Genomic DNA, 24,026 nt, shown 5'->3' with positions numbered 1-24,026 from the left:
AGCTGTGTCCGGGACCCGATGGACCAATCGTGGCCCCGAGACGCGTCAGGAGCGACCAATCAGAACCCGCCAGTGGGGTGGAGCTCCGGCGCTGGAGTCTGACGAGAGAAGGGAGGGGAACGAGGATAGAGCGCTCGCCAACGGCTGGCGCTCCAGGCCGTCCCGCCCAGCGCAGCCGCGCCCAATCACAATGCTTAGATCTGGAGGTGGAGCCAATCAGGTCCAACCAAGAGGAGGGGACACCGGCACTCAACTAGTAGGGAAAAGGGCCGAGGGACCGCAAGCCGGAGTGCCTAGTCCCCCAAAGGCCAATCGTAAGCCAGATATAGGCGAGTGACTGTCAAGAAGGCCAATTAGAGCCTCTGAAGGGAATCTGGACCAGCCTCTTCTCTGAGGGACGGCTCTGCCTACCAATAGCATGGGCGAGAAGGCGGTCCCTTTGCTAAGGAGGAGGCGGGTGAGCTAGAACTTTAAGACTGCGATTAAGAATGAACGTGGAGGCCCGGGCCGGCCGGGAACGCAGTGTGCGGCTGCAGTGGCGAGTGCGAGCTGGACGTGTTAGGGGGCTAGCCGGCGTCAAGGGCTGGAAGGGAGTCGGGCGACTGCTTGAGGCCAGTGCACTGGCGGTTGTCGCAGCTGAAGGGGCCAGCGGGGGGACCTCCGACTGTGAAGCCTCTGGCAGGGGTCTAGGGACCCTCGGGCTGGGGGCGGGCGGGGGGCTTCCCAGAGCCTGGAGACACCCAGCTCGAGGAGGGAGGGTGTAGGTGCAGCGTTGCACGGTCTGCCGTCTCACCCGAGGAGCTCCCCTGGACAGGAATGGAGAGGGGACCAGATCTGGGGGTTTTAGAGGCTTAGAAAGGATCTCACCGTCTAGAAAACGCCCTTGATGCTACGAATGCAGAAACTGAGGCATAGGGAAGTTGACGCGTTAGCAAGAGCGAACAGCAAGTTCCTGACAGCTGGCTGTAGAAACCAGGTCTCTGGATCCTCCACGCAGAGTCCTTTCCCTCTCCCTCAGTTTTCACAATGGGTATTTTCACTCCCTTCCTCTCTTCTTCCCTCCCTCTCCCTTCCCTTCCTCTTCTTTTTTTTTTTTTTAAAGAAGGTCTGGTTCTGTCGCCCAGGCTGGAGTGCAGTGGTGCAGTCATGGCTCACTGCAGCCTTGAATCCCTGGACTCAAGCGATCCTCCCGCCTCAGCCTCCCAAGTAGCTGGGACCACGGGCGGCATGGCACCACCGCGCCTGGCTAATTTATTTTTAATTTTTGTAGAGATGGGGTTTTGCTACATTGCCCAGGCTGGTCTCAAACTCTTGACCTCAAGCGATCCTGCCTCTGCCTCCCAAAGTACTGGGATCACAGGCGTAAGCCACCGCACCCAGCTCACAATGGACTTTTTCTTTCTTTTGAGACAGAGTTGCCCTGTTGCCCAGGCTGGAGTGCAGTGGCTTGATCATGGCTCACTGCAGCCTCAACCTCCCACCTCAGCTTCCCGAGTAACTGTGACTACAGTCATGCACCACCATGCCAGCTAATTGTATTTTTTGTAGAGACAGGGTCCTACTATGTTGCCCAGGCTGGTCTCAAACTCCTGGGCTCAAGCAATCCTCCCACCTCGCCCTCCCAAAGTGCTGGGATTATAAGCGTGAGCCACCAAGCCTGACCCACAGTGAACTTTTTCTATTCACAACCTCTCGTTTGCCTCCTGGGGTGAAATGGAGTGGATAAAGGGGATCCAAATGCAAGAGGAATGGAAAATACCTTTCTGTCTACTTGGAGATCTTAACTTCCTTTCTAGTGGCATAAGTCCTTAATGCAGTCCCCTTCCTATGTGGTAGGTTGCCCAGAAACAAGTCACTGAAGTTGCTTTCTCCTAAGTTAACATCTCAGAAGTTGATATTCCTGAATAGTTGTTGATGTATTAAGATTCCATCTTAGGCATCCCAGCCTAGCTGTGGCTAGGCACCATACATAAGGGAATTTGGGTGGCCAGTCTGGTGCAGTCAATTAACGGATCTGTGACACCGTGTGGTGAGTGCTGGTGGTCTGGCAGGATGGGACTCCTTTGAACCCCTGCAAGAGCCAGCCACTCCTTGGATTTCTTGGTGTAGATCTGCCCTGATCGGGACAGACACAACCCTGACCCCTGCTGTTTCTCCTCATAAATGTCACCCCACATAAGACAAAGCTAATATCAGAGACCCTGGGAGAAATCCTAAGCTTTCAGAGGACATCCATCCCTTTCTCCCACCTTAATAGGTTGTCCTTTATACATGCAATGATGTTACTGCCCCTCAGGAAAGCAAAAGCAGTCTTCTTCTTTGTTGTTGTTTTGTTTTGAAACTGGGTATCATTCTCGCCCTGGCTGGAGTACAGTGGCAGAATCATAGCTCACTGCTGCCTCAAACTGGGCTCAAGCAATCCTTCTGCCTCAGCCTTCTGAGTAGCTGGGACTACAGGGGTGCATCACTACGCCTGGGTAATTTTTAAGTTTTTTATATATATATATACACAGGGTCTCCTCTATGTTGACCAGGCTGGTCTTGAACCCCTGGCCTCAAGCCATCCTTGCACCACGACCACCCAAAAGTGCTGGAATTTCAGGCATGAGCCACCGGCACCAGGCTGAAGTCTCCTTTTGGATGTGTTTTTTCTTTTCTTTTTTTTTTTTTTTTTTGAGACGGAGTCTGGCTCTGTCGCCCAGGCTGGAGTGCGGTGGCCGGATCTCAGCTCACTGCAAGCTCCGCCTCCCAGGTTTACGCCATTCTCCTGCCTCCGCCTCCCAAGTATCTGGGACTACAGGCACCCGCCTCGTCGCCTGGCTAGTTTTTTGTATTCTTTAGTAGCGACGGGGTTTCACCGTATTAGCCAGGGTGGTCTCGATCTCCTGACCTTGTGATCCGCCCATCTCGGCCTCCCAAAGTGCTGGGATTACAGGCTTGAGCCACCGCGCCCGGCCAGGATGTGTTTTTTCATGACTCTAAAGAGTTTGCTGAATCATTTGTGAGCTAAACGATTATGAGCACAGTCACCTCTCCATCTCACCTGTCAAACTGAGTTTATAGTTTTTTGAGCCTATACTCTTGAGATACCAATCCCTGGAGGCCTTGGCCTGCTGAAACGTGAAGAATTCACCAGTGTTTATCTACAGAGTTAGTGCTAAAAGGGCCTCAAGTGGGAAAACCTCCTCCTGCTCCCTGAAATAAAGATGTCACCTACCAGTAATTCACACTTTATTTCTCCAGTAAAATGCATATCCCTTGAGCCATGTGATGGCTAGAACTGAGCTAGAACCCAGGAGCGTCTGAGAGATGGGTCCTGGACAAGATTAAAGGGAACAGGTCACAGTGGCCAAACAGTGAGGTCACAGAGAGGTTTGTTAGCCCCAGACTCCATGGGGGAGGGGTCTAGGAGGCAGAGGGGGCCCAGAGGTCCCCCAAGCCTAGGCAGAGGACATAGTGTGGGAAAGCCAGCAGGAACGGGGGGCCAAGGGCCTAGGAGACAGGAGGGCAGGAGCAGGGAGGGGGCAATCAGGATGGTGAGGGGAAGCCAGAGACGGAAGCTGCAAAAATTCACCAGGCTGTGTGGACGGGAGGAGGGGCTCCGGGTGAGGGGGATTGGCCGCAGGAGATTGGGAGGAGTTATTTGGAGAAGTTAGGGATGGGTCTGGAGAGAGAGGGGAGGATATGACTGCACCCAGCTGGAGTCAGATGAGCCCCAAGATAGGCGGAGAGAAAGGAAAAAAGGATGTGGGACCCTCATGGGACCCTATGTACCCTTTTTCGGGTAGGTGAAGAGAAGCTGCCCTTCTTGTGGCCCGGAGCTTGGGGTTGAAGAGAAGAAGGCGAAAGGGAATCCGATTTCTATCCAGTTGTTCCCCCCAGAGCTGGTGAGTCCTTGGGGAGAGGGGTTGAGAATAATAGGATTGGGGGCCAGACCACCAAGGAGCCACCAATGACCCCCCCGCCTCGTCCCTCCTCCCTCCCAGGTGGAGCATATCATCTCATTCCTCCCAGTCAGAGACCTTGTTGCCCTCGGCCAGACCTGCCGCTACTTCCACGAAGTGTGCGATGCGGAAGGCGTGTGGAGACGCATCTGTCGCAGACTCAGTCCGCGCCTCCAAGATCAGGGTTCTGGAGTCCGGCCCTGGAAGAGAGCTGCCATTCTGAACTGTACACCTTCCCCAGAACCTCCTGTTCTCCTTGCCTCTTGTCCTGCCTTAGCCTTCCTGCTCTCTAAAGGCCCCTGATGACACCCACACTCCTAACAGTGCTTCCTGGGCCCCTTTGTCTGGAAGAAATGGGTCCAGTTCAAACATTCTCCCTTGAGTACTTCCTGCAAGTCTTCAGAATCCACCCACAGCCTCCATTAGCGGCCTCCCTGCCAAGTCTCCCTCTGTACACAGACACTTCCCGCTTTTTCCCTAGAGGCATCTCTCACTCCCCAAACCTGGAGTTTTCCCTCCTCTAACCCAAGGCTTCTGAACTTACTATTGATATTTTGGGCAAAATAATTCCTTGCTGTGGGGAGCTGTCCTCTGCATCATAGGACATGGTTAAGCAGCAACCCTGGCCACCACCCACCAGATGGCCAGCAGCATCCCCCTTAATTGTGACAACCAATGTCCCTGAAGGACAAAATCACCCCCAGCCTGAGAACCATGTCATAAACCCTCTTCCCCTCCAGGGATCACCCAGAGTGTACTTGTTACATTCACTGGGAGATTAAAAGAGAAGGGGTACCCAGAACGCAGATCCAAAGCTAGGGGTGAGGGAGGATGAGCGGACTTCATTGATCATTCCTTTCCACTCCTGTTTCTGTCTCTTTTTTCTGTTGTTTCTTTCCCCTTTTCTTTTCTTTTTTTTTTAGACAGTTTTTTTTGTTGTTTTTTATTGAGAGAGGGTCTTGCTCTGTCACCCAGGCTGGAGCACAGTAGCACGATCTTGACTCAATGCAACCTCTACCTCCCGAGTTCAAGTATTCTCGTGCCTCAGCTTCCTGAGTAGCTGGGATTACAGGCTCCTGCCACCACACCTGGATAATTTTTGTATTTTTAGTAGAGATGGGGTTTTGCCACGTTGCCCAGGCTGGTCTCAAACTCCTGGGCTCCTAAAGTGCTGGGATTACAGGCATGCAAAAATTCACTGGGCTGTGAGGATGGGAGGAGGGGCTCAGGGTCAGGGGGGTGGATGCCACGCCCGGCCTCTGTGTCTTTGTTCTTAAGAGTTTTCCTCGACATCGCTGATGCAAGGTTGCACCAAAGAACTGCTCACTAAGAAGCACATGTTTGACCCTGGGCTGAGGTCGGCTGGAGACTAAAGTTCACGTCGAGTATAATCTAAGCTTATTTTACACATCTCCTTCATAAGGGGTCTGTTCCCCTGTCTTGGGGATGGGGAGGAGCTACAAACCAGGGTGTCTAAGAAACCTACCCAAGCTCCAACTCATCTCCCTCGTGTCATCCCATCTCTTGAATCTTCCATCTCCTTCCCTCCTCCAGACACGAAGGGCCTGTATTTCCAGGCATTTGGAGGCCGCCGCCGATGTCTCAGCAAGAGTGTGGCCCCCTTGCTAGCCCATGGCTACCGTCGCTTCTTGCCTACCAAGGATCATGTCTTCATTCTTGACTATGTGGGGACCCTCTTCTTCCTCAAAAATGCCTTGGTCTCCACCCTCGGCCAGATGCAGTGGAAGCGGGCCTGTCGCTATGTTGTGTTGTGTCGTGGAGCCAAAGATGTAAGTAGCAGAACCCTGGCAGCTGAGAGCCCGCCTGTGTTAGTCCATTTTCACGCTGCTATAAAGATGTACCTGAGGCCAGGTGCAGTGGCTTACACCTATAATCCTAGCACTTTGGAAGGCTGAGGCAGGCGGATCACCTGAGACCAGGAGTTCGAGACCAGCCTGGACAACATGGCAAAACCCCTGTCTCTACTAAAAATACAAAAATTAGCTGGGTGTGGTGGCGGGTGCCTATAATCCCAGCTACTTGGGAGGCTGAGGCAGGAGAATCACTTGAACCTGGGAGGCAGAGGCTGCAGTGAGCTGAGATCACACCCTTGCACTCAAGCCTGGGCAACAAGAGCGAGACTCCGTCTCAAAAAAAAAAAAAAAAAAGACATACCTGAGACTGGGTAATTTATAAGGCAAAGAGGTTTAATTGACTCAGTTCCACATGGCTGGGGAGGCCTCAAGAAACTTACAATCATGGCAGAAGGGGAAGAGGCACATCTTACATGGCAGCAGGGCGAGAACGCGCAAGCAAGAGCAGGGAAAACTGCCCTATAAATCCATCAGACCTTGTGAGAACCCACTATCATGAGAACAGCATGGGGGGAACCACCCCCATGATCCAATCACCTCTCACCTGGGGATTACAATCCGAGATGAGATTTGGGTGGGGGCACATAGCCTAACCATATCGCCACCTCTCTTTTGAGGACCTAGACCCCCATTAGTCCTGAGGTGTCTTTCCTATGACTTCTGCCCTCCCACATAGGAATTTGAAATCAAGGGCTTATTTCCCAACCCTGGACCCAAGCATTTCACCTCCCACCCCAGGATCCAGCTGCCCCAGCCCCATCCCATTTTGAAACCCTAGATCTCAGACGCCCTCATCTTTTCCCCCAGTTTGCCTCAGACCCAAGGTGTAACACAGTTTACCATAAATACCTGTACGTCTTGGCCACTCGGGAGCACCAGGAAGTGGTGGGTACCACCAGCAGCCGGGCCTGTGACTGTGTTGAGGTCTATCTGCAGTCTAGTGGGCAGCGGGTCTTCAAGATGACATTCCACCACTCCATGACCTTCAAGCAGATCGTGCTGGTTGGTCAGGAGACCCAGCGGGCTCTACTGCTCCTCACAGGTGTGGCCCAAAACAGTGGCTTTTGCAAACTGTTTCCTGCAGATTCCTCAGGCCCTGCTGCAGAGGAGGGGGAGGGAGGCCCCTCGGACTGGTTTCCATATGCCACCTTATCCTAGTCTCCATCTAAATAGCTCTGCCTTTCTCTGTCTCCTAGTCTAGGATTCTGCTTAATATTTTACATGAATAAAAGGCCCTGTCTGGGTGCAGTGGCTCACACCTGTAACCCCAGCACTCTGGGAGGCCGAGGTGAGCAGATCACCTGAGGTCTGGAGTTCGAGACCAGCCTGACCAACATGGGGAAACCCCATCTCTACTAAAAAATACAAAAATTAGGTCGGGCGTGGTGGCTCACACCTGTAATCCCAGTTGTTGGGAGGCTGAGGCGGGTGGATCACGAGGTCAAGAGATCGAGACCAACCTGGTAAAACCCTGACTCTACTAAAAAAAATACAAAATTAGCCAGGCATGGTGGTGCACGCCTGTAGTCTCAGCTACTCCAGAGGCTGAGGCAGGAGAATCCCTTGAACCCAGGAGGCGGAGGTTGCAGTGAGCCGAGATCATGCCACTGCACTCCAGCCTGGTGACAGAGCAAGACTCCGTCTCAAAAAAAAAAAAAAAAAAAATAGCCGGGCGTGGTAGCGTGCACCTGTAGTCCCAGCTACTTGGGAGCCTGAGGCAGAAGAATCACTTGAACCCAGGAGGTGGAGGTTTCAGTGAGCCAAGATTGTGGCACTGCACTCCAGCCTGGGTGACAGAGCGAGATTCCGTCTCCGAAAAAAAAAACAACAACAACAAAAAGGCCCTGCTGCCTAAAAACAGTTTGCAAACCACTATTAGTGAACACCTGATTTTTTTTTTTTTTTTGAGGCGGAGTCTCGCTCTGTCGCCCAGACTGGAGTGCAGTGGCCGGATCTCAGCTCACTGCAAGCTCCGCCTCCCGGGTTCACGCCATTCTCCTGCCTCAGCCTCCCAAGTAGCTGGGACTACAGGCGCCCGCCACCTCGCCCGGCTAGTTTTTTGTATTTTTAGTAGAGACGGGGTTTCACCATGTTAGCCAGGATGGTCTTGATCTCCTGACCTCGTGATCCGCCCGTCTCGGCCTCCCAAAGTGCTGGGATTACAGGCTTGAGCCACCGCGCCCGGCCTATACCTGATTTTAAAAAGTCTGATCTTGGCAGGGCGTGGTGGCTCACACCTGTAATCCCAGCACTTTGGGAGGCCAAGATGGGCAGATCACTTGAGGTCAAGAGATTGAGACCAACTGGCCAACATGGTGAAACCCCGTCTCTACTAAAAATACAAAAATTAGCTAATTAGCCGGGCATGGTGGCACATGCCTGTAGTCCCAGCTACTCGGGAGGCTGAGGCAGAAGAATCACTTGAACCAGGAGGCGGAGGTTTCAGTGAGCTGAAATCGCACCATTGCACTCCAGGCCTGACAACAGAGCGAGACTCTGTCTCAAAAAAAAAAAAAAAAAAAAAAAAAAAATCAGATCTCCCCAGCTTCCATGCCAAGCACCTCACTATACTCCAAACTGCTCCCTACTTTCCCAGTGTCCTTTATACTTAACCACATCCCCAGGCCTGAAACCCTCTAGGCTTTTTCTTAATTTTTTTTTTCTTTTTTGGAGCAGGGTAGGAGATGGGGGGGGGGGGCTTGCTATGTTGCCCAGGCTGGTCTTGAACTCCTGGCCTCAAGTGATCCTCCTGCCCTGGCCTCCCAAAGTGCTGGGATTACAGGTGTGAGCCACCACACTTGATCACCTCTACACTTCTGAATGCCAGGCAGGGCCCTCAATCCCCAGACCTCTCACTCAAATCGGATTCTAACAAATCTGCTAGATTTTTCTCTCCGCTCATCTCTCATGCTGAAATACTTCCCTGATTTATGGTGGGAACTGGAGTCTGGGGGACTTGGGGTCACTCTTCCCTTATTTCTTTCTCACCCTTTTTCTTCCAGCCCCACTCTAGGGCAGTAAATGTGTCACCCATAGAGCCTAGGGAATCTCTTGGGATGTTTATGTGGGTATTGGAGAATCCCCTCCCCAACTAATTGTCTGCTTCCCCTGCCCCCAGAGGAAGGAAAGATCTACTCTTTGGTAGTGAATGAGACCCAGCTGGACCAGCCACGCTCCTACACGGTTCAGCTGGCCCTGAGGAAGGTGTCCCACTACCTGCCTCACCTGCGCGTGGCCTGCATGACTTCCAATCAGAGCAGCACCCTCTACGTCACGGGTATGAACCACCTCCCCCTAGCTCAAGCCCCCAGCCTTGGTTAGACCCTCCAAACACTGACAGCCCTCGTCCTTACTCTAGCTGGATGGTCAACCCCTGAGGGCATCCTAGTGAAAAGATGTGTTTAGGGCTGGCATCGTGTCTCTTGCCTGTAATCTCATCACTTTGGGAAGGCAGGTGGATCACCTGGGGTCAGGAGTTCAAGACCAGCGTGGCCAACATGGCGAAAACCCATCTCTACTAAAAATACAAAAATGAGCTGGGTGTGGTGGCTGGCGCCTGTAATCCCAGCTACGCCAGAGGCTGAGGCAGGAGAATCACTTGAACCAGGAGGTAGAGGTTGCAGTGACCTGAGATCGTGCCACTTCACTCCAGCGTGGGCGACCGAGCAAGGCTTAGTCTCAAAAGATGTGTTTTCAGTTCCCAGGCATCATAGTTGATGCATTCCTAGTGGGTTTGAGACTCCTTGGATCTTGTAGCTTTCATCCCAGGTGGGGCCTTATCCCTAGGAAATGGGTGCCCAAAGCTGCTGAGCTGAGGGGTCCTGACCCCCCAGACCAGGGGGGAGTGTATTTTGAGGTGCATACCCCAGGGGTGTATCGCGATCTCTTTGGGACTCTTCAAGCCTTTGACCCCCTGGACCAGCAGATGCCGCTGGCTCTCTCACTGCCTGCCAAGGTAAGCTCCTGGAGGGATGGGGCCAACCAGAGGGGTGGGGCTGTAGGGATTGAAAGGTCTGAAGTATTATAGGAATCAAATGATTGATCCAGAGGGGCAGGGGATCCCCAGGGAGAGGTATGCCAAAAGAGATCAGCTGAGGGCTGGGTGCGGAGGGAGGCTGAGGAGGGAGGATTGCTTGCGCTCAGGAGCTTAGACCAGCCTGGGCAACATAGTGAGACCCCATCTCTAAAATATATGTGTATATATATATAATATATTATATATTATATCTAGAAAGAGATCAGCTGGGGATGGCAGGTTAGTGGCTGGGAGACTCTGGAACTCAGAGTTCCTCTGGAGGGAATGGAATGCCTATCCCCTTTCTATCTTGCATGCTAGATCCTATTCTGTGCTCTTGGCTACAATCACCTTGGCCTGGTGGATGAATTTGGCCGAATCTTCATGCAGGGAAATAACAGATACGGGCAGCTAGGAACAGGGGACAAAATGGACCGAGGGGAACCCACACAGGTGAGACTGTTTCCCAGCAACTCTCATCCCAACCCCTTTCCTCCAATTCCCTAACCCCCAGATATGTCCACTTCTCCTGCTTCCATAGAATCCAGATTCTGCTCCTCTGGGAAGTTAAGCCAATCAACATGTAATGTCAGTGGTACTGCCCCAGGTCTTACCCAGGGTTGGCACTATGAGGTCCATTCTGTGCAGTGCATACTGTAAATGCAGTAGGAATTTAGTGAAGGGATAGAGTGGGTGACCTGGGCAGGCTAGAGTAACTTCTAGAAGAGGTAAGATGTGAGCAGGGACCTGGTGCAGAGGCTCACCCCTGTAATCCCAGCACTTTGGGAGGCCAAGGTGGGCGGATCACTTGAGGTTGAGATCGAGACCATCTGGCCAACATGGTGAAACCCCGTCTCTACCAAAAATATAAAAAATTAGCTGGCTGTGGTGGCACATGCCTGCAATCCCAGCTACTCAGGAGGTTGAGGCAGGAGAGTCTCCTGAACCCAGGAAGCTGAAGTTGCAGTAAGCTGAGATCGTGCCACTGAACTCCAGCTTGGGCAGCACAGCGAGACTCCATCTAAAAAAAAAGATGTGAGCAGGGCCTCGTGGGTTACATAAGACTTAGGTAGGGATAGAGAAGGCATTTTGTGTGATAAGGAGAGGGATAGGCACGAAACTTGCACATACCTGGGACAGTGACAAGACGGGTCTTACTAAAGCACAGAAGGCATCTTGGGAATCACTGAGGTATGAGGTGGTACAGGTGGGCACACGCCTAGAAAGATGTAGATCTGGGGAAGAGTCACTGCAGGTTCTGGAATGGGAGAAGGCAACCCCCAAGAGGTGACTGAGAACATGTCAGGAGCCTTGTGCAGAGGAGGCCAAGGCAGGGAACCCGCCAGGAGGCTGCTGAGTGATGGCAGCACTTGAGACAAGGGTCTGGCGCTGCAGCGAGAATGGGAAGGAATGGATACAGGAGCTATTTGATTTGGGAAGAAAATGAATAGGGCCTCAAAACTGATTAGATGTAGAAGAGAGGGGCATAAGACAGAGGTGGCTCTGGAAGAAAGATGATATCTCACACCTATAATCCCATGAGATCAGCCTGGATAACATGGAGAAACCCTGCCTCTAGAAAAAATACAAAAATTAGCCAGATGTGGTGGCAGGCGCCTGTAGTCCCAGCTACTCAGGAGTCTGAGGCATGAGAATTGCTTTAGCCTGGGAGGCGGAGGTTGCAGTGAGCCGAGATCGTGCCACTGCATTCCAGCCTGGGCGACAGAGCAAGACTCCGCCTCAAAAAAAAAAAAAAAAAAACAAAACAAAACAAAAAAAAAAAACAAAAACCACACTCAGTTGGAAACGTCTAGCTGGCAATTAGATACTACCTGGGAACATGGTTGAATGGACAGAAGTAGAGACTGAAAAGCAACTCTGAAAAGTAGGCCCCGTGGTAGGCAGGGGACGAAGAAGAGGTGCCTCTAAAATAGGCCATGCACCCCTCTAACACTGTCCCAGAAGCCACATGAGAAGGAAGTTCCAAATGGGGTGGGTGCCAGGGTTAATTGACGGTGTGACAATGTAAGATACATTTACTACTGACATGGAAAAGATAGTCATACCATATTTTTAGGTGAAAAAAAACTTTTATGAAATGGTTTATATAGTACCATTTATTTTTATTTTTATTTTTATTTCATTTTCAAGGTGGAGTCTTGCTGTGTTTCCCAGGCTGGAGTGCAATGGCACGATCTCAGCTCACTGCAACCTCTGCCTCCCAGGTTCAAGTGATTCTCCTGCCTCAGTCTGCCAAGTAGATGGGATTACAGCGTCCACCACCATGGCCAGCTAATTTTTGTATTTTTAATAGAGACAGAGTTTTACCATGTTGGCCAGGCTGGTCTCGAACTCCTGACCTCAGGTGATCTGCACACCTTGGCCTCCCAAAGTGCTGGGATTACTGGTGTAAGCCACCACACCCGGCCTCTTTTATTTTTATTATTACTTTTTTGAGACAGGGTCTTGCTGCTTCCCAAGCTGGAGTGCAGTGGCACAATTGTAGCTCGCTGCAGCTTCCAACTCCAGGGCTCAAGAGATCCTCCTGCCTCAACCTCCCAAGCAGCTAGGACTACAGGAATGTGCCACTATGCCCAGATAATTTTTTTTTTTGAGACAGGGTCTTGCTGTGTTGCCCAGGCTTATACTGAACTCATGACTTTAAGCAATCCTCCCACCTCAGACTCCTGAAGTGCTGGGATTACAGGTGTGACCCACCACACCTTGGCTCATCCCATTTTTTGTTTAAAAATACACAACTGGCCCATCATGGTGGCTGGCATCTGTAATCCCAGCTACTCAGGAGGCTGAGACAGGAGGATTGCTTGAGGCCAGGAGTTAGAGGCTGCAGTGAAGTGTGATCACCACTGCACTCCAGCCTGGGTGACACTGAGACTCTATCTCTAAAAAATGAAAAATATACAACTTATATGTATTTGTTTGTTTAGCCAACAGTGAAGAATATCTAGCAAGATATTAATAGTAGATAGTGGGATTTCCAATGATTTTAAAATTAATTTTTTGCTTGCCAGTGTTTCATAATTTTTCTAGAATGACCATAAATTACTTGTCAGTGTCTTCAGAATTAAAGTGCTGGCCGGGCGCGGTGGCTCAAGCCTGTAATCCCAGCACTTTGGGAGGCCGAGACGGGCGGATCACGAGGTCAGGAGATCGAGACCATCCTGGCTAATACGGTGAAACCCTGTCTCTACTTAAAAATACAAAAAACTAGCCGGGCGACGAGGCAGGCGCCTGTAGTCCCAGCTACTCGGGAGGCTGAGGCAGGAGAATGGCGTAAACCCGGGAGGCGGAGCTTGCAGTGAGCTGAGATCCGGCCACTGCACTCCAGCCTGGGTGGCAGAGCAAGACTCCGTCTCAAAAAAAATAAAAAATAAAAAAAAAAATAAAGTGCTCAGGCTCAGGAGAATGAGGGGGTAGAAGAGGCCCTGGGGTTTAGCCGCTGAGAGGGCAAGTGCCTCTAGAAAGAGCATGTCAGTAATGTAGTAAAGAAAAAAGCCAGATCCCAGGGAGGTGCTGGAAAGACTGGCTGTGGGAAGGAACAGTAATGTGGTCAACCTCAGATTGGTCATGTAACCAACTCTGCTGCTTAAGAGAGAGAGGCAGGAAGCAGCAGGAAGCAAGTAGAAGCGTTTTTTTTTTTTTTCAAAAACAGGGTGGCCATTTTGGAAAAGAATTATGTGATAAGTTGAAAATGCTAGGCCGAGCGCAGTGGCTCACACCTGTAATCCTAGCACTTTGGGAGGCCAAGGCAGGTGGATTTCCTGAGCCCAGGAGTTTGAGACCAGCCTGGGCAACACGGTGAAACCCCATCTCTACTAAAATACAAAAGAAATTAGCCGGGCGTGGTGGCGTGCACCCATAGTCCCAGCTACTCAGGAGGCTGAGGCAGGAGAATTGCTTGAAGCGGAGAGACAGAGGCTGCAGTGAACTGAGATCGTGCCACTGCACTCCAGCTTGGGCAACAGAGCGAGACTCTGTCTCCACAAAAAAAAAAAAAAAAAAAAAATGGTAGAGGCTGAAGTGGGAGGCCAGGAGTTCAAGATCACCATGGGCAACATAGTGAGACACAATCTCTATAGACAATTTAAAAATTTTAAATTTCAAAATTATAGGCACATGCCGGGTGTGGTGGCACATGCCTGTAGTCCCAGCTACTCAGGAGGCTGAGGTGGAAGGATAGCTTGAGCCCAGGAGTTCAAGGCTGCAGTGAGCTATGATTGCACCACTGCACTTCAGCCTGGGCAACAGAATGAGACCCCATCTCTAAAAAAAGAAAATAGAAAATAAAAATACTAGAGTGGAGGCCAGGCGCAGTGGTTCACACCTGTAATCCTGGCACTTTGGGAGGCCAAGGCAGGCAGATCACCTGAGGTCATGAGTTCGAGACCAGCCTGGTCAACATGGCGTAAACCCCGTCTCTACTAAAAATACAAAAATTAGATGGGCGTGGTGGCAGGGACCCGTAGTCCTGGCTACTTGGGAGGCTGAGGTGGGAGAATCGCTTGAACCCAGGAGGCAGAGGTTGCAGTGAGCCGAGATCGTACTACCGCACTGCAGCCTAAGCAACGGAGTCAGACTTTGTGTCAAAAAAAAAAAAAGAAAAGAAAGAAGGAAGAAGGAAGGAAGGGAGGGAGGGAGGAAGGGAGGAAAAAGAAAGAAAGAGAGAAAGAAAGGAAGGAAGGAAGGAAGGAAGGAAGGAAGGGAGAGAGGGAGGAAGGAAGGAAGGAAGGAAGGAAGAGAGAGAGAAAGAAAGAAGGAAAGAAAGGAAGGAAGGAAGGAAGGAAGGAAGGAAGGAAGGAAGGAAGGAAGGAAGGAAGGAAGGAAGGACAGACAATAGTAGAGCAGGAAGGGAGGGATAGTGGAAGGAAAGTCCTTCCTCAGGGTGGTATTGGAGGCTAACCTGGAGTTGCACAAGGAGCAAGTCTCCCTGAGGCTGGCAGGCAGGATGAGAGCCTGGACTGGCACAGATGGGTGGGCTGAAAATGAGGGGTACACCACAGCAGGCCCTGGGCTCAGGCAAGGAGCTCATTTTCTGGGGGGCATAGATGAGGTACCAAGAGAAGTGCAAGACTCTATGTGACCAGTTAGAGTATGGGGGCTGCAGGGGTCAGCAGGGCAGACCTGGGGCGTGGGGCAGTACTGGCTCCCATTTCCTCCTCCCCAGTTCACATTCTGCCCCGAGCCTTCCAGTCAACCTTTTCCCACCCCAGCCCCCCAGTCCCTTGGTGCTCCCCGCTCAGGGCCCCTGGCTGTGTGTCCCCAGGTTCGTTACCTGCAGCGGCCCATCACCCTGTGGTGTGGCCTCAACCACTCTCTGGTGCTGAGCCAGAGCTCAGAGTTCAGCAAGGAGCTGCTGGGCTGCGGCTGTGGGGCTGGGGGCCGCCTCCCAGGCTGGCCCAAGGGGAGCGCCTCCTTCGTCAAGCTCCAAGTCAAGGTCAGAGCGGGGTCAGGGGAGCGGGCACCCAGGGAAGACGAGAGTCATAAGCCAGGAAGCCCACAAGGCTGTAGCTGGGGCTCCTGCAGGGACCCAGGGGGTCCCATTTCCCTAGCATCACCCCACCTCCCTCCTCTGCCTCACACCACACTCTGCTTTCTACCTTAGCAGACTATGCTGGCCTTGCCCAACCTCTCACACCCCTGGGACTTAGCAGGCTCAGGGCTGGTGTGAGAGGGAAGAATGCAATAGGCAGATTAGCCCAGGCTCCCTGGGAACCCCTGCAAGGAAAGTACCACTCAGCCATGCCCCTTTCTCTCCTCCTCCAAGGTCCCTCTGTGTGCCTGCGCCCTCTGTGCCACCAGGGAGTGCCTATACATCCTGTCCAGCCACGACATCGAGCAGCACACCCCCTATCGTGACTTGCCGGCCAGCAGGGTGGTGGGGACTCCTGAGTCCAGCCTGGGGACCGGAGCATCCCAGGACCCCGGGGGGACGGCCCAGGCCTGCGAGGAGTACCTCAGCCAGATCCACAGTTGCCACACGTTGCAGGACCGCATGGAGAAGATGAAGGAGATCGTAGGGTGGATGCCCCTGATGGCCGCACAGAAGGACTTCTTCTGGGAGGCCCTGGACATGCTGCAGAAGGCTGAGGGAGGCGGGGGTGCTGTAGGGCCCCCAGCCCCTGAGACCTAATCCCCCTCATGCTAGCCTAGTCCCTGGAGGGAGTCTGGCCCCAGGCCAGGGACTAAGGAGCAATGACCACTGTGTGCATGCATGTGGGAAGGGGTTGCTAGGGGGTGGGGACCGCTAACCAGGGTAAGGCAGGGAATTGTTTTGTAAAATGTTCAGGGGGCTGCCCAGGAGGGGCCCCCAACCTGACTATCATGGACGAGAGATTTGATGGATAGAATAAAAGGCTGCAGTGAGGCCTGGTGTGGAGGCCTGGTGGAAGGCTGGCAGGGACGGGCAGGGATGGAGGTCTGCTGCCCGGCATGGTGGGTGCGGGTGGGCAGGAGCCCAGGCAGGGGCAGGCAACAGAAGCAGCTCCAGGTCTCAGGTGCAGCGGAGCTGATGCTGCCTGAACTCTTCACATTGCTGTCCACTCCTCGCTCCCAAGAGCCCACCCGGTCGTTTGGACTGGGAAGTCCTGGCCCTACTTTCTGGAACAACTCTAGCACAGATGCTCTTGGCTACCCCCCTGGGGTACCCTGTCCATTAGACTTGTCCCATCCTGAGGCAGCCAGTTCCTCTTGACCCCCAAAAGCTTCCCACCCATCTCGATTCAGCCTGAAGCCAGCCCCCTCCTCTCTTCCTTCTGTTTACCTCCCAGGTTTGGGCTCTATTTTCTACTCCTTCCACCTCTTTCTCAGTAACAAGGACACTCCTTTCATCTACATCCCATGCCTCCCGCCTTGCTTCCTGTACCTTCAAGTAGTTGGAAGAGGTCGTGGGTGAGAATTCCTTCTCCTTGGCCTTGTCTGGCCCAGGCCTGGAGAGAAGGCAATAGAGATTTGAAGTGGAGGCCAGGCGTGGTGGCTACGCCTATAATCCCATCAGCTTGGGAGGCCAAGGCGGGTGGATCACCTGAGGCTAGGAGTTCGAGACCAGCCTGGACAGCATGCTGAAACCCTGTCTACTAAAAATACAAAAATTAGCCAGGTGTGGAGGTATGCGCCTGTAGTCCCAGCTACTTGGGAGGCTGAGGCACAAAAATTGCTTGAACCCGGGAGGCGAAGGTTGCAGTGAGCCGAGATCGTACCACTGCACTCCAGCCTGGGTCACAGAATGAGACTCTGTCTCAAAAAAAGAAAAAAAAAAAAAAGAACTGGAAAATGAGCTGGCAGGGGTGGTCAGGCAGGGAGTAAGCAATGAGGGCTCCTAAGCTGAGGAAGCAGGGGCTAGGGGAAGATGGGGACTAGTGAGTCCTCATAAGGTCCCGGAGATACTCCCTCAGTGGACAGAGTGGGGTTCCCAATGACGTTACTTGAGGCCTGGGAGACGGCCTCTGCCCCTCACTGCTCCTCCCCCTTCTTAGGTCAACATTTATGTGTCCTAGACCTAGAGAGGTCCCAGGACACACCACTGTCCCGCCTTCCCCACCGCCCGCCCCACTGGCCAGTCCCCACGCCCACACACCCGAGGCTGCCCCATCTGGCGCTGATTATCCTGCTGCTGCCGCCACCGCTGCTGCTGCTCTGCAAAATTCAGCTGCTGCCTCTGTCTTGAGGACCTCTGCCTCTTTCCCCAGGGCCATGCTGCCTGCAGCCACAGCCTCCCTCCTGGGGCCCCTCCTCACTGCCTGGGCCCTGCTGCCTTTTGCCCAGGGCCAGACCCCCAACTACACCAGGTAGGTCTCTTGGCATCTTCCAGACAGCTCCAGTGAACTTCAGACCCTGATTCCTGAGGCGTTATGCCTGGGGATATTTTGGGTTCCCTTGCTGACACACCACTCCCCAGATTTCCCACTGCCTCACCCTTCTCTGGCCCCCAAATCCTCCCCATCTGCTGTAAGACCTTGATCTCCTGCAGGCCACCACTGCTCCCATTCCCCCACCTTCGTCCTCTGGTCTCTTAAGTCTCCCCACCCACCCATATCCTTGGCCCCCCGCATAGAACCCAAGAGAGAGCCAAGCTCCTGAACTTGCCTGGTAGCTGGATTCCAGGAAGGAATTCGAGAGGGATTTAGAGGGAGGAGGGGCCAGCGAGTGGAGCCTTGAGAGTCAGATTCTAAAGCAGTTTGGAACAGATGCAGGGCTAAGGTGAGGAGCTCGGGGAGCCTGGCCTCCAGGTTCAATCAGAGGGCCATCGCCACTGCAGCTCCCTCCATCTCTCCACCCCCTCCCCCCCACCGCCTCGTGGCTGTGTCCACATCTGGAAGTAGTTAGGCGGCTCCTGTCCCTGGACTGCCAGGCAGAGTGAGGGGGGAGTCAGGAAGGGGGGCTGAGGAGGATTCCGGGAATTCCTGTTGGGGTGGGGGTGGGGACTCTGGGGGTTGGAGGGATGGTCGAGTTGCCAGGCCCACTTTTCCCTTATCTTTGTGGGAGTCTGGGACACCCCAGCCCTGTCCTGGCTGGTGGAAGCTGCCCCAGGTCTCTCAAGGCCTTTCCATTTCATCCCCCAGCTTCCCTTCTTGGAGTTTCATCCTCATCACCTCATCCCCATCTTGCCAGTGCTCCCCCCGTCCCACCCGTCCCTGCTCTTTCCTGACCCCTTTTCTGTTCTCCAGACCCGTGTTCCTGTGCGGAGGGGATGTGAAGGGGGAATCAGGTTACGTGGCAAGTGAGGGGTTCCCCAACCTCTACCCCCCTAATAAGGAGTGCATCTGGACCATAACGGTGAGAAGCCCCTCTGGGCACTACCCCTTGTCAAAGTCTCAGAGGCAAAGGCCTGACTGCGAAGGGACCGCCCCCAGGCCCCCACCCCCAGTCCTCCGCACCACCTTCTCAACCTGGGGCAGCTCCAAGTGTCTTCCCTCTGTCACTAAAGGCATCATTCCCACCGTAACAAGCACCCTCTTAACCCTTCCCGCAAATCCTCATTCTCCAGTCCCCGGCCCTCCCTCCTCTTCCAAAGCCTCAGCTCTTGTGCCCTGCACAGGCCACCAGCAGAGCTGCAGAGACCAGCCCCTCTGCCCTACACCCGCATGGGGGCCTCTTCCCGTTCGGTCCGTTTCTGCAAGAAACGCTTGGGGCAGGGGAGTTGCCCTCTGGCTGGGTTGTGTGGGGCCTGATTCTGTGGGTCCCCGCCTCTGTCCCCGCTATCAGGTCCCCGAGGGTCAGACTGTGTCCCTCTCATTCCGAGTCTTCGACCTGGAGCTGCACCCCGCCTGCCGCTACGATGCTCTGGAGGTCTTCGCTGGGTCTGGGACTTCTGGCCAGCGGCTCGGACGCTTTTGCGGGACCTTCCGGCCTGCGCCCCTAGTCGCCCCCGGCAACCAGGTGACCCTGAGGATGACGGCGGATGAGGGCACAGGAGGACGAGGCTTCCTGCTCTGGTACAGCGGGCGGGCCACCTCGGGCACTGGTGAGAACTCCCTCACCTCCGCTTTCCCCCCCTCCAGGCCCCGCCCCGGGCGCAGTCCGGCCCCCAGCCCTAACCTCTGCCCCGCCCACCCCGCGCCCCAGCGCCTAGGGCGCCTTACCTCCCTGACCAATTTTCCTCACTAACCGCCCCTTCAGTCCCTCCTCCCCGTCTTCTCTCCCCTCCTCCCGCACCCACCCATCCCCTCTTCCAGGGCCCCCCCCAGGCGCGAGGCGGAAATGGGTCACCGACCCGCGGGTGGAATGGGCGGCCTGGGGTTACTGGGACGGTGAGTAACTGCCCGCCCCCGTCCGCAATCGGGCTCCCTCCGACGGGCGCGAGGGGGCACCCTAGGGCTGGGGGGACTAGGTTCCTCCGACCCGGGGGGCCCCCCTACACTCAGCCCTGGGCTCCCGATTGCGGTCCCATCACCCCCTCCTGGCGGCAGAAGTCTCCCTTGCAATGTTTCAGGCGGGGACCTCCCTAAAGGGGGCCTCAGGGGCTGTGCCCCAAGTCGAGGACACCCTCTCCAGCCTGAAAGGGGACTCTGCTGCAGGGCCGGGGAGATGGGATCTCCTAGGGGAAGAGGGGCGGTGCGGCCGCGGGTCGGGGAGGGGCCAGAAGGGGGCGTCCAGCCAGTTCCTCCTCCCGCTTCCACCGCCCGCCAGTGCGCCCTGCGGCCCCAGACTTCCCCAAGCTGCGCTCCTCCCGGCCGCTCTCTGCTAACCTGCCCCCGTCTTACCTCCCCTTCTTCTCGTCCCCTCATCCTGAGCCCCAGACATCCGAGCTGCCTGCCGGGGCTCCCAGCCTAGAGCTCTCCTCGAGCTGACCGAGGGTCTCCACCGCCCCCCACCCCCGCTCCTCTCTCCCCTCCCCAGAGCACCAATTTTGCGGGGGGCGGCTGGAGAAGGCCCAGGGAACCCTGACCACGCCCAACTGGCCCGAGTCCGATTACCCCCCGGGCATCAGCTGTACCTGGCACATCATCGCACCTCCGGATCAGGTACAGACCCTCCTCCCCGGGCTGCTCTAGGGGACCCAGGCGGCGCCCTCCAGCTTGCAGCCAGCAAATATTTATTGAACATCTGCTGTGTCCCGAGCACTGCGCTTGTGCTGGTGGGCCCCCAAAACAGCCCCAACCCTTGCATGCACGCAAACGAAAATGTAAAAATTGCAACTGAGACAAGTCTCAGGAGAGTGAGGTACCAGAGTCCTGGTATAACAAGCGGGTCTGTCACTTGTGAGTGCGCCAGGACTTGACCTTGCCAACGACGACGACCGACGCCCCTGCAGGGTCCCATGGGTGTGTGTGGTCCTGCGTGCTGTGGTGTGAACGCCTTCAGGAGGGGGCCCAGGGGACGCGGGAGGTGGGAGTAGGGGCTGCCGAAGGCATCCAGTAGATGAGGTGCAGGCGCCGAGGGGTGTCCCACCGCGCAGTCCCCGCCTCCACCCGCCACCAGGTCATCGCGCTGACCTTCGAGAAATTTGACCTGGAGCCGGACACCTACTGCCGCTACGACTCGGTCAGCGTGTTCAACGGAGCCGTGAGCGACGACTCCCGGAGGCTGGGGAAGTTCTGTGGCGACGCAGTCCCGGGGTGAGGGGCGGGACCTGGGCCAGTCCGGGTGAGAGAGTGGGGGGACCGCGCGCAAGCGGCTGTTTGGAGGGGCGGGGTTCAACTAAAGGGACGGGATCTGAACCCCAGGGCTCCAAACCGGCGAGGGGAGCAGGTTCCAGGCCAGGCAAAAAGAAGATTTGGCTCTGGGTCTGGAGTCTGGGGATAGAGAGGCGAGTGGGGCTCTGCGAAGTCGGGGGACGAAGTTAAAAGGCCACCGGACCAGGCGTAGTGGCTCATGCCTGTAATCATAGCACTTTGGGAGGCCGAAGCTGGAGGATCACCTGAGCTTAGGAGTTCGAGACCAGCCTGGGCAACATGGCGCAACCCTGTCTGTACTAAAAATACAAAATAATTAGTTGGGCATGGTGGCGTGCCTGTAGTCCCAGCAACTTGGGGGGGCTGAGGCAGAAGGATTACTTGAACCCAGAAAGTCAAGGCTGCAGTGAGCCGAGATGGAGCCACTGCACTCAAGCCTGGGAGACAAAGTGAGACCCTGTCTCAAACAAACAAACAAACAAAAAAGGTCACGGGGGCCGGGCGCGGTGGCTCACGCCTGTAATCCCTGCACTTTGGGAGGCCGAGGCGGGCGGATCACGAGGTCAGGAGATCGAGACCATCCTGGCTAACACGGTGAAACCCCGTCTCTACTAAAAATACAAAAAAATTAGCCGGGCATGGTGGCAGGCACCTGTAGTCCCAGCTACTAGTGAGGCTTGAGACAGGAGAATGGCGTGAACCCGGGAGGCGGAGCTTGCAGTGAGCCGAGATGGCGCCACTGCACTCCAGCCTGGGTGGCAGAGTGAGGCTCCGTCTCAAAAAAAAAAAAAAAAAAAAGTCACGGGGCTGAGACGAGTGTGGTGCACACCCGCCCTGACACTTCTCCCAATGCTCGGTGGCCACCCGCAGCTCCATCTCCTCTGAAGGGAATGAACTCCTCGTCCAGTTCGTCTCAGATCTCAGCGTCACCGCTGACGGCTTCTCAGCCTCCTACAAGACCCTGCGGCGGGGCACTGCCAAAGAAGGGCAAGGGCCCAGCCCCAAACCGGGAACTGAGCCCAAAGTCAAGCCGCCCCCCAAGTCCCAACCTCCGGAGAAAACAGAGGAAACTCCCTCAGCCCCCAGTGAGTCTGGGATGGGGGAGGAAGGGGAAACAGACTGAAGGGAGCCATTTCAAAAAGTTCTGACCTGCACTGTGGCTCACACCTGTAATCCCAGCATTTTGGGAGGCCCAGGCAGGAGGATCACTTAAGCCTAGGAGTTCAACATAGCAAGACCCTGTATTTTCAAAAATAAAAAAATTAGGCTGGGCTGGTGGCTCATGCCTGTAATCCCAGCGCTTTGGGAGGCCAAGGCGGGCAGATCACCTGAGGTCAGGAGTTCAAGACCACCCCGGCTAACATGGCGAGACCCCATCTCTACTAAAAATACAAAAATTAGCCAGGTGTGGTGGTGCACACCTGTAATCCCAGCTACTCGGGAGGCTGAGACAGGAGAATCGCTTGACCTGGGAGGTGGAGATTGTAATGAGCCGAGATTGTGCCACTGCACTCCAGCTTGGGTTACAGAGTGAGATTCTGTCTAAAAAAAAAAAAAAAAAAATTAGCCAGGCATGTGGTCATAGCTACTTGGGAGGCTGAAGTGGGAGGATCGCTTGAGAAGGTCGAGGCTTCAGTGAGCCTGACTGTGCTGCTGCACTCCAGCCTGGGCAACAGAGCAAGACTCCATCTTAAACAAACAAAAAAGTTCTTCCTTGGCTACATTCATTCATTGATTCATCTGATAGTCACTGGTCCCTCCTTCCTGCCAATGACCCTTTCTGGGTGCTGGGACCGGAAGCCGGACAGAGCTCTGAACAGTTCAAGTCAATGAGGCTGTTATGGGGACAATGCTCCCTCCTACCTGCTGAGCAGGTCACCCTCCACCCTCCTCCCTCCTAGATGCACCCGCTGTCACCTGCCCAAAGCAGTGCCGCCGGACAGGCACCTTGCAGAGCAACTTCTGTGCCAGCAGGCTGGGTAAGAACACCCCCAACACCATTCCAGCTCCTCGAACCACCTCCCGCTTCTGGTTCCAGTCCTGCCGTCTGGAACCTCCCATCTCCTCATCTCTCACTCCCATTCTCCCACAGTGGTGACTGCAACGGTGAAGTCCATGGTTCGGGAGCCAGGGGAGGGCCTCGCTGTCACTGTCAGTCTTATTGGTGCTTATAAAACTGGAGGACTGGACCTGCCTTCTCCACCCACTGGCACCTCCCTGAAGTTTTACGTGCCTTGCAAGCAGTGCCCCCCCTTGAAGAAAGGTAACAGAGATGTGGAGAAATGGTGATGGGGTGAGCTAAGCCACACTGAAATGATCAAGGTGTGGAATCTTGAGACCTGCTGACAGGTCTCAAGAATAAGAGATCTCAACCCCTCCCTCCCTCCTTCTTCCAGGAGTCAGTTATCTGCTGATGGGCCAGGTGGAAGAGAACAGAGGCCCCATCCTTCCTCCAGAGAGCTTTGTGGTTCTCCATCGGCCCAACCAGGACCAGATCCTCACCAACCTAAGCAAGAGGAAATGCCCCTCCCAACCTGTGCGGGCTGCTGAGTCCCAGGACTGAGACCCAGGCCAGCCCCGGCCCCTAGCCCTCAGGCCTTCTTTCTTATCCAAATAAATGTTTCTTAACTGAGGAAGGGGTCAGATCTCCATGCTTATGGTATTGGGGTCCAGCTTGAGGATTTCTTTTCATTCATTCATTCATTCAACACATATTTACTATACAAAATAATCTTTTTTTTTTTTTTGAGATGGAGTCTCGTTCTGTCACGCAGGCTGGAGTGCAGGGGCTGGATCTCAGCTCACTGCAAGCTCCGCCTCCCGGGTTCACGCTATTCTCCTGCCTCAGCCTCCGGAGTAGCTGGGACTACAGGCGCCCACCACCTCGCCTGGCTAGTTTTTTTGTGTTTTTTAGTAGAGACGGGGTTTCACCGTGTTAGCCAGGATGGTCTCGATCTCCTGACCTCGTGATCCGCCCGTCTCGGCCTCCCAAAGTGCTGGGATTACAGGCTTGAGCCACCGCGCCCAGCTATACAGAATAATCTTTTAAGAATGTGACCAG

At 54.5% G+C, this 24,026-nt stretch overlaps 2 protein-coding genes across 3 annotated transcripts; both read left to right on the top strand.

Moving 5' to 3' along the window:
• The first annotated feature begins 125 nt into the window (after nt 1–125).
• FBXO24 (F-box protein 24) lies at nt 126–16,218 on the top strand. Its single transcript, XM_010377721.2, has 10 exons — nt 126–457; nt 3,789–3,887; nt 3,987–4,170; nt 5,499–5,734; nt 6,626–6,860; nt 8,937–9,095; nt 9,652–9,773; nt 10,155–10,286; nt 15,118–15,288; nt 15,619–16,218. Exons 1-10 carry the CDS (start codon nt 419–421, stop codon nt 15,982–15,984), a joined length of 1,743 nt encoding a protein of 580 aa, XP_010376023.1. The 5' UTR covers nt 126–418; the 3' UTR covers nt 15,985–16,218.
• A 970-nt stretch (nt 16,219–17,188) lies between these two features.
• Nucleotides 17,189–23,601, top strand: PCOLCE (procollagen C-endopeptidase enhancer). Of its 2 annotated transcripts, XM_030932272.1 has the most exons (10): nt 17,189–17,638; nt 18,518–18,626; nt 19,056–19,314; nt 19,526–19,600; nt 20,190–20,314; nt 20,772–20,908; nt 21,836–22,050; nt 22,867–22,944; nt 23,058–23,228; nt 23,362–23,601. In XM_030932272.1, exons 1-10 carry the CDS (start codon nt 17,337–17,339, stop codon nt 23,526–23,528), a joined length of 1,638 nt encoding a protein of 545 aa, XP_030788132.1. In that variant the 5' UTR covers nt 17,189–17,336; the 3' UTR covers nt 23,529–23,601. The 2 variants fall into 2 exon arrangements, with proteins under 2 accessions (XP_030788132.1, XP_010376021.2); XM_010377719.2 differs by lacking the exon at nt 19,526–19,600 and having other exon boundaries at nt 17,195–17,638.
• Nucleotides 23,602–24,026: the final 425 nt, after the last annotated feature.

Source organism: Rhinopithecus roxellana, chromosome 6, assembly GCF_007565055.1.
Source record: "Rhinopithecus roxellana isolate Shanxi Qingling chromosome 6, ASM756505v1, whole genome shotgun sequence".
In the NCBI taxonomy this organism is placed as follows: domain Eukaryota; kingdom Metazoa; phylum Chordata; class Mammalia; order Primates; family Cercopithecidae; genus Rhinopithecus; species Rhinopithecus roxellana.
Note: the sequence above shows the minus strand (reverse complement) of the source record. Positions and strands in the feature narration are given on the sequence as shown.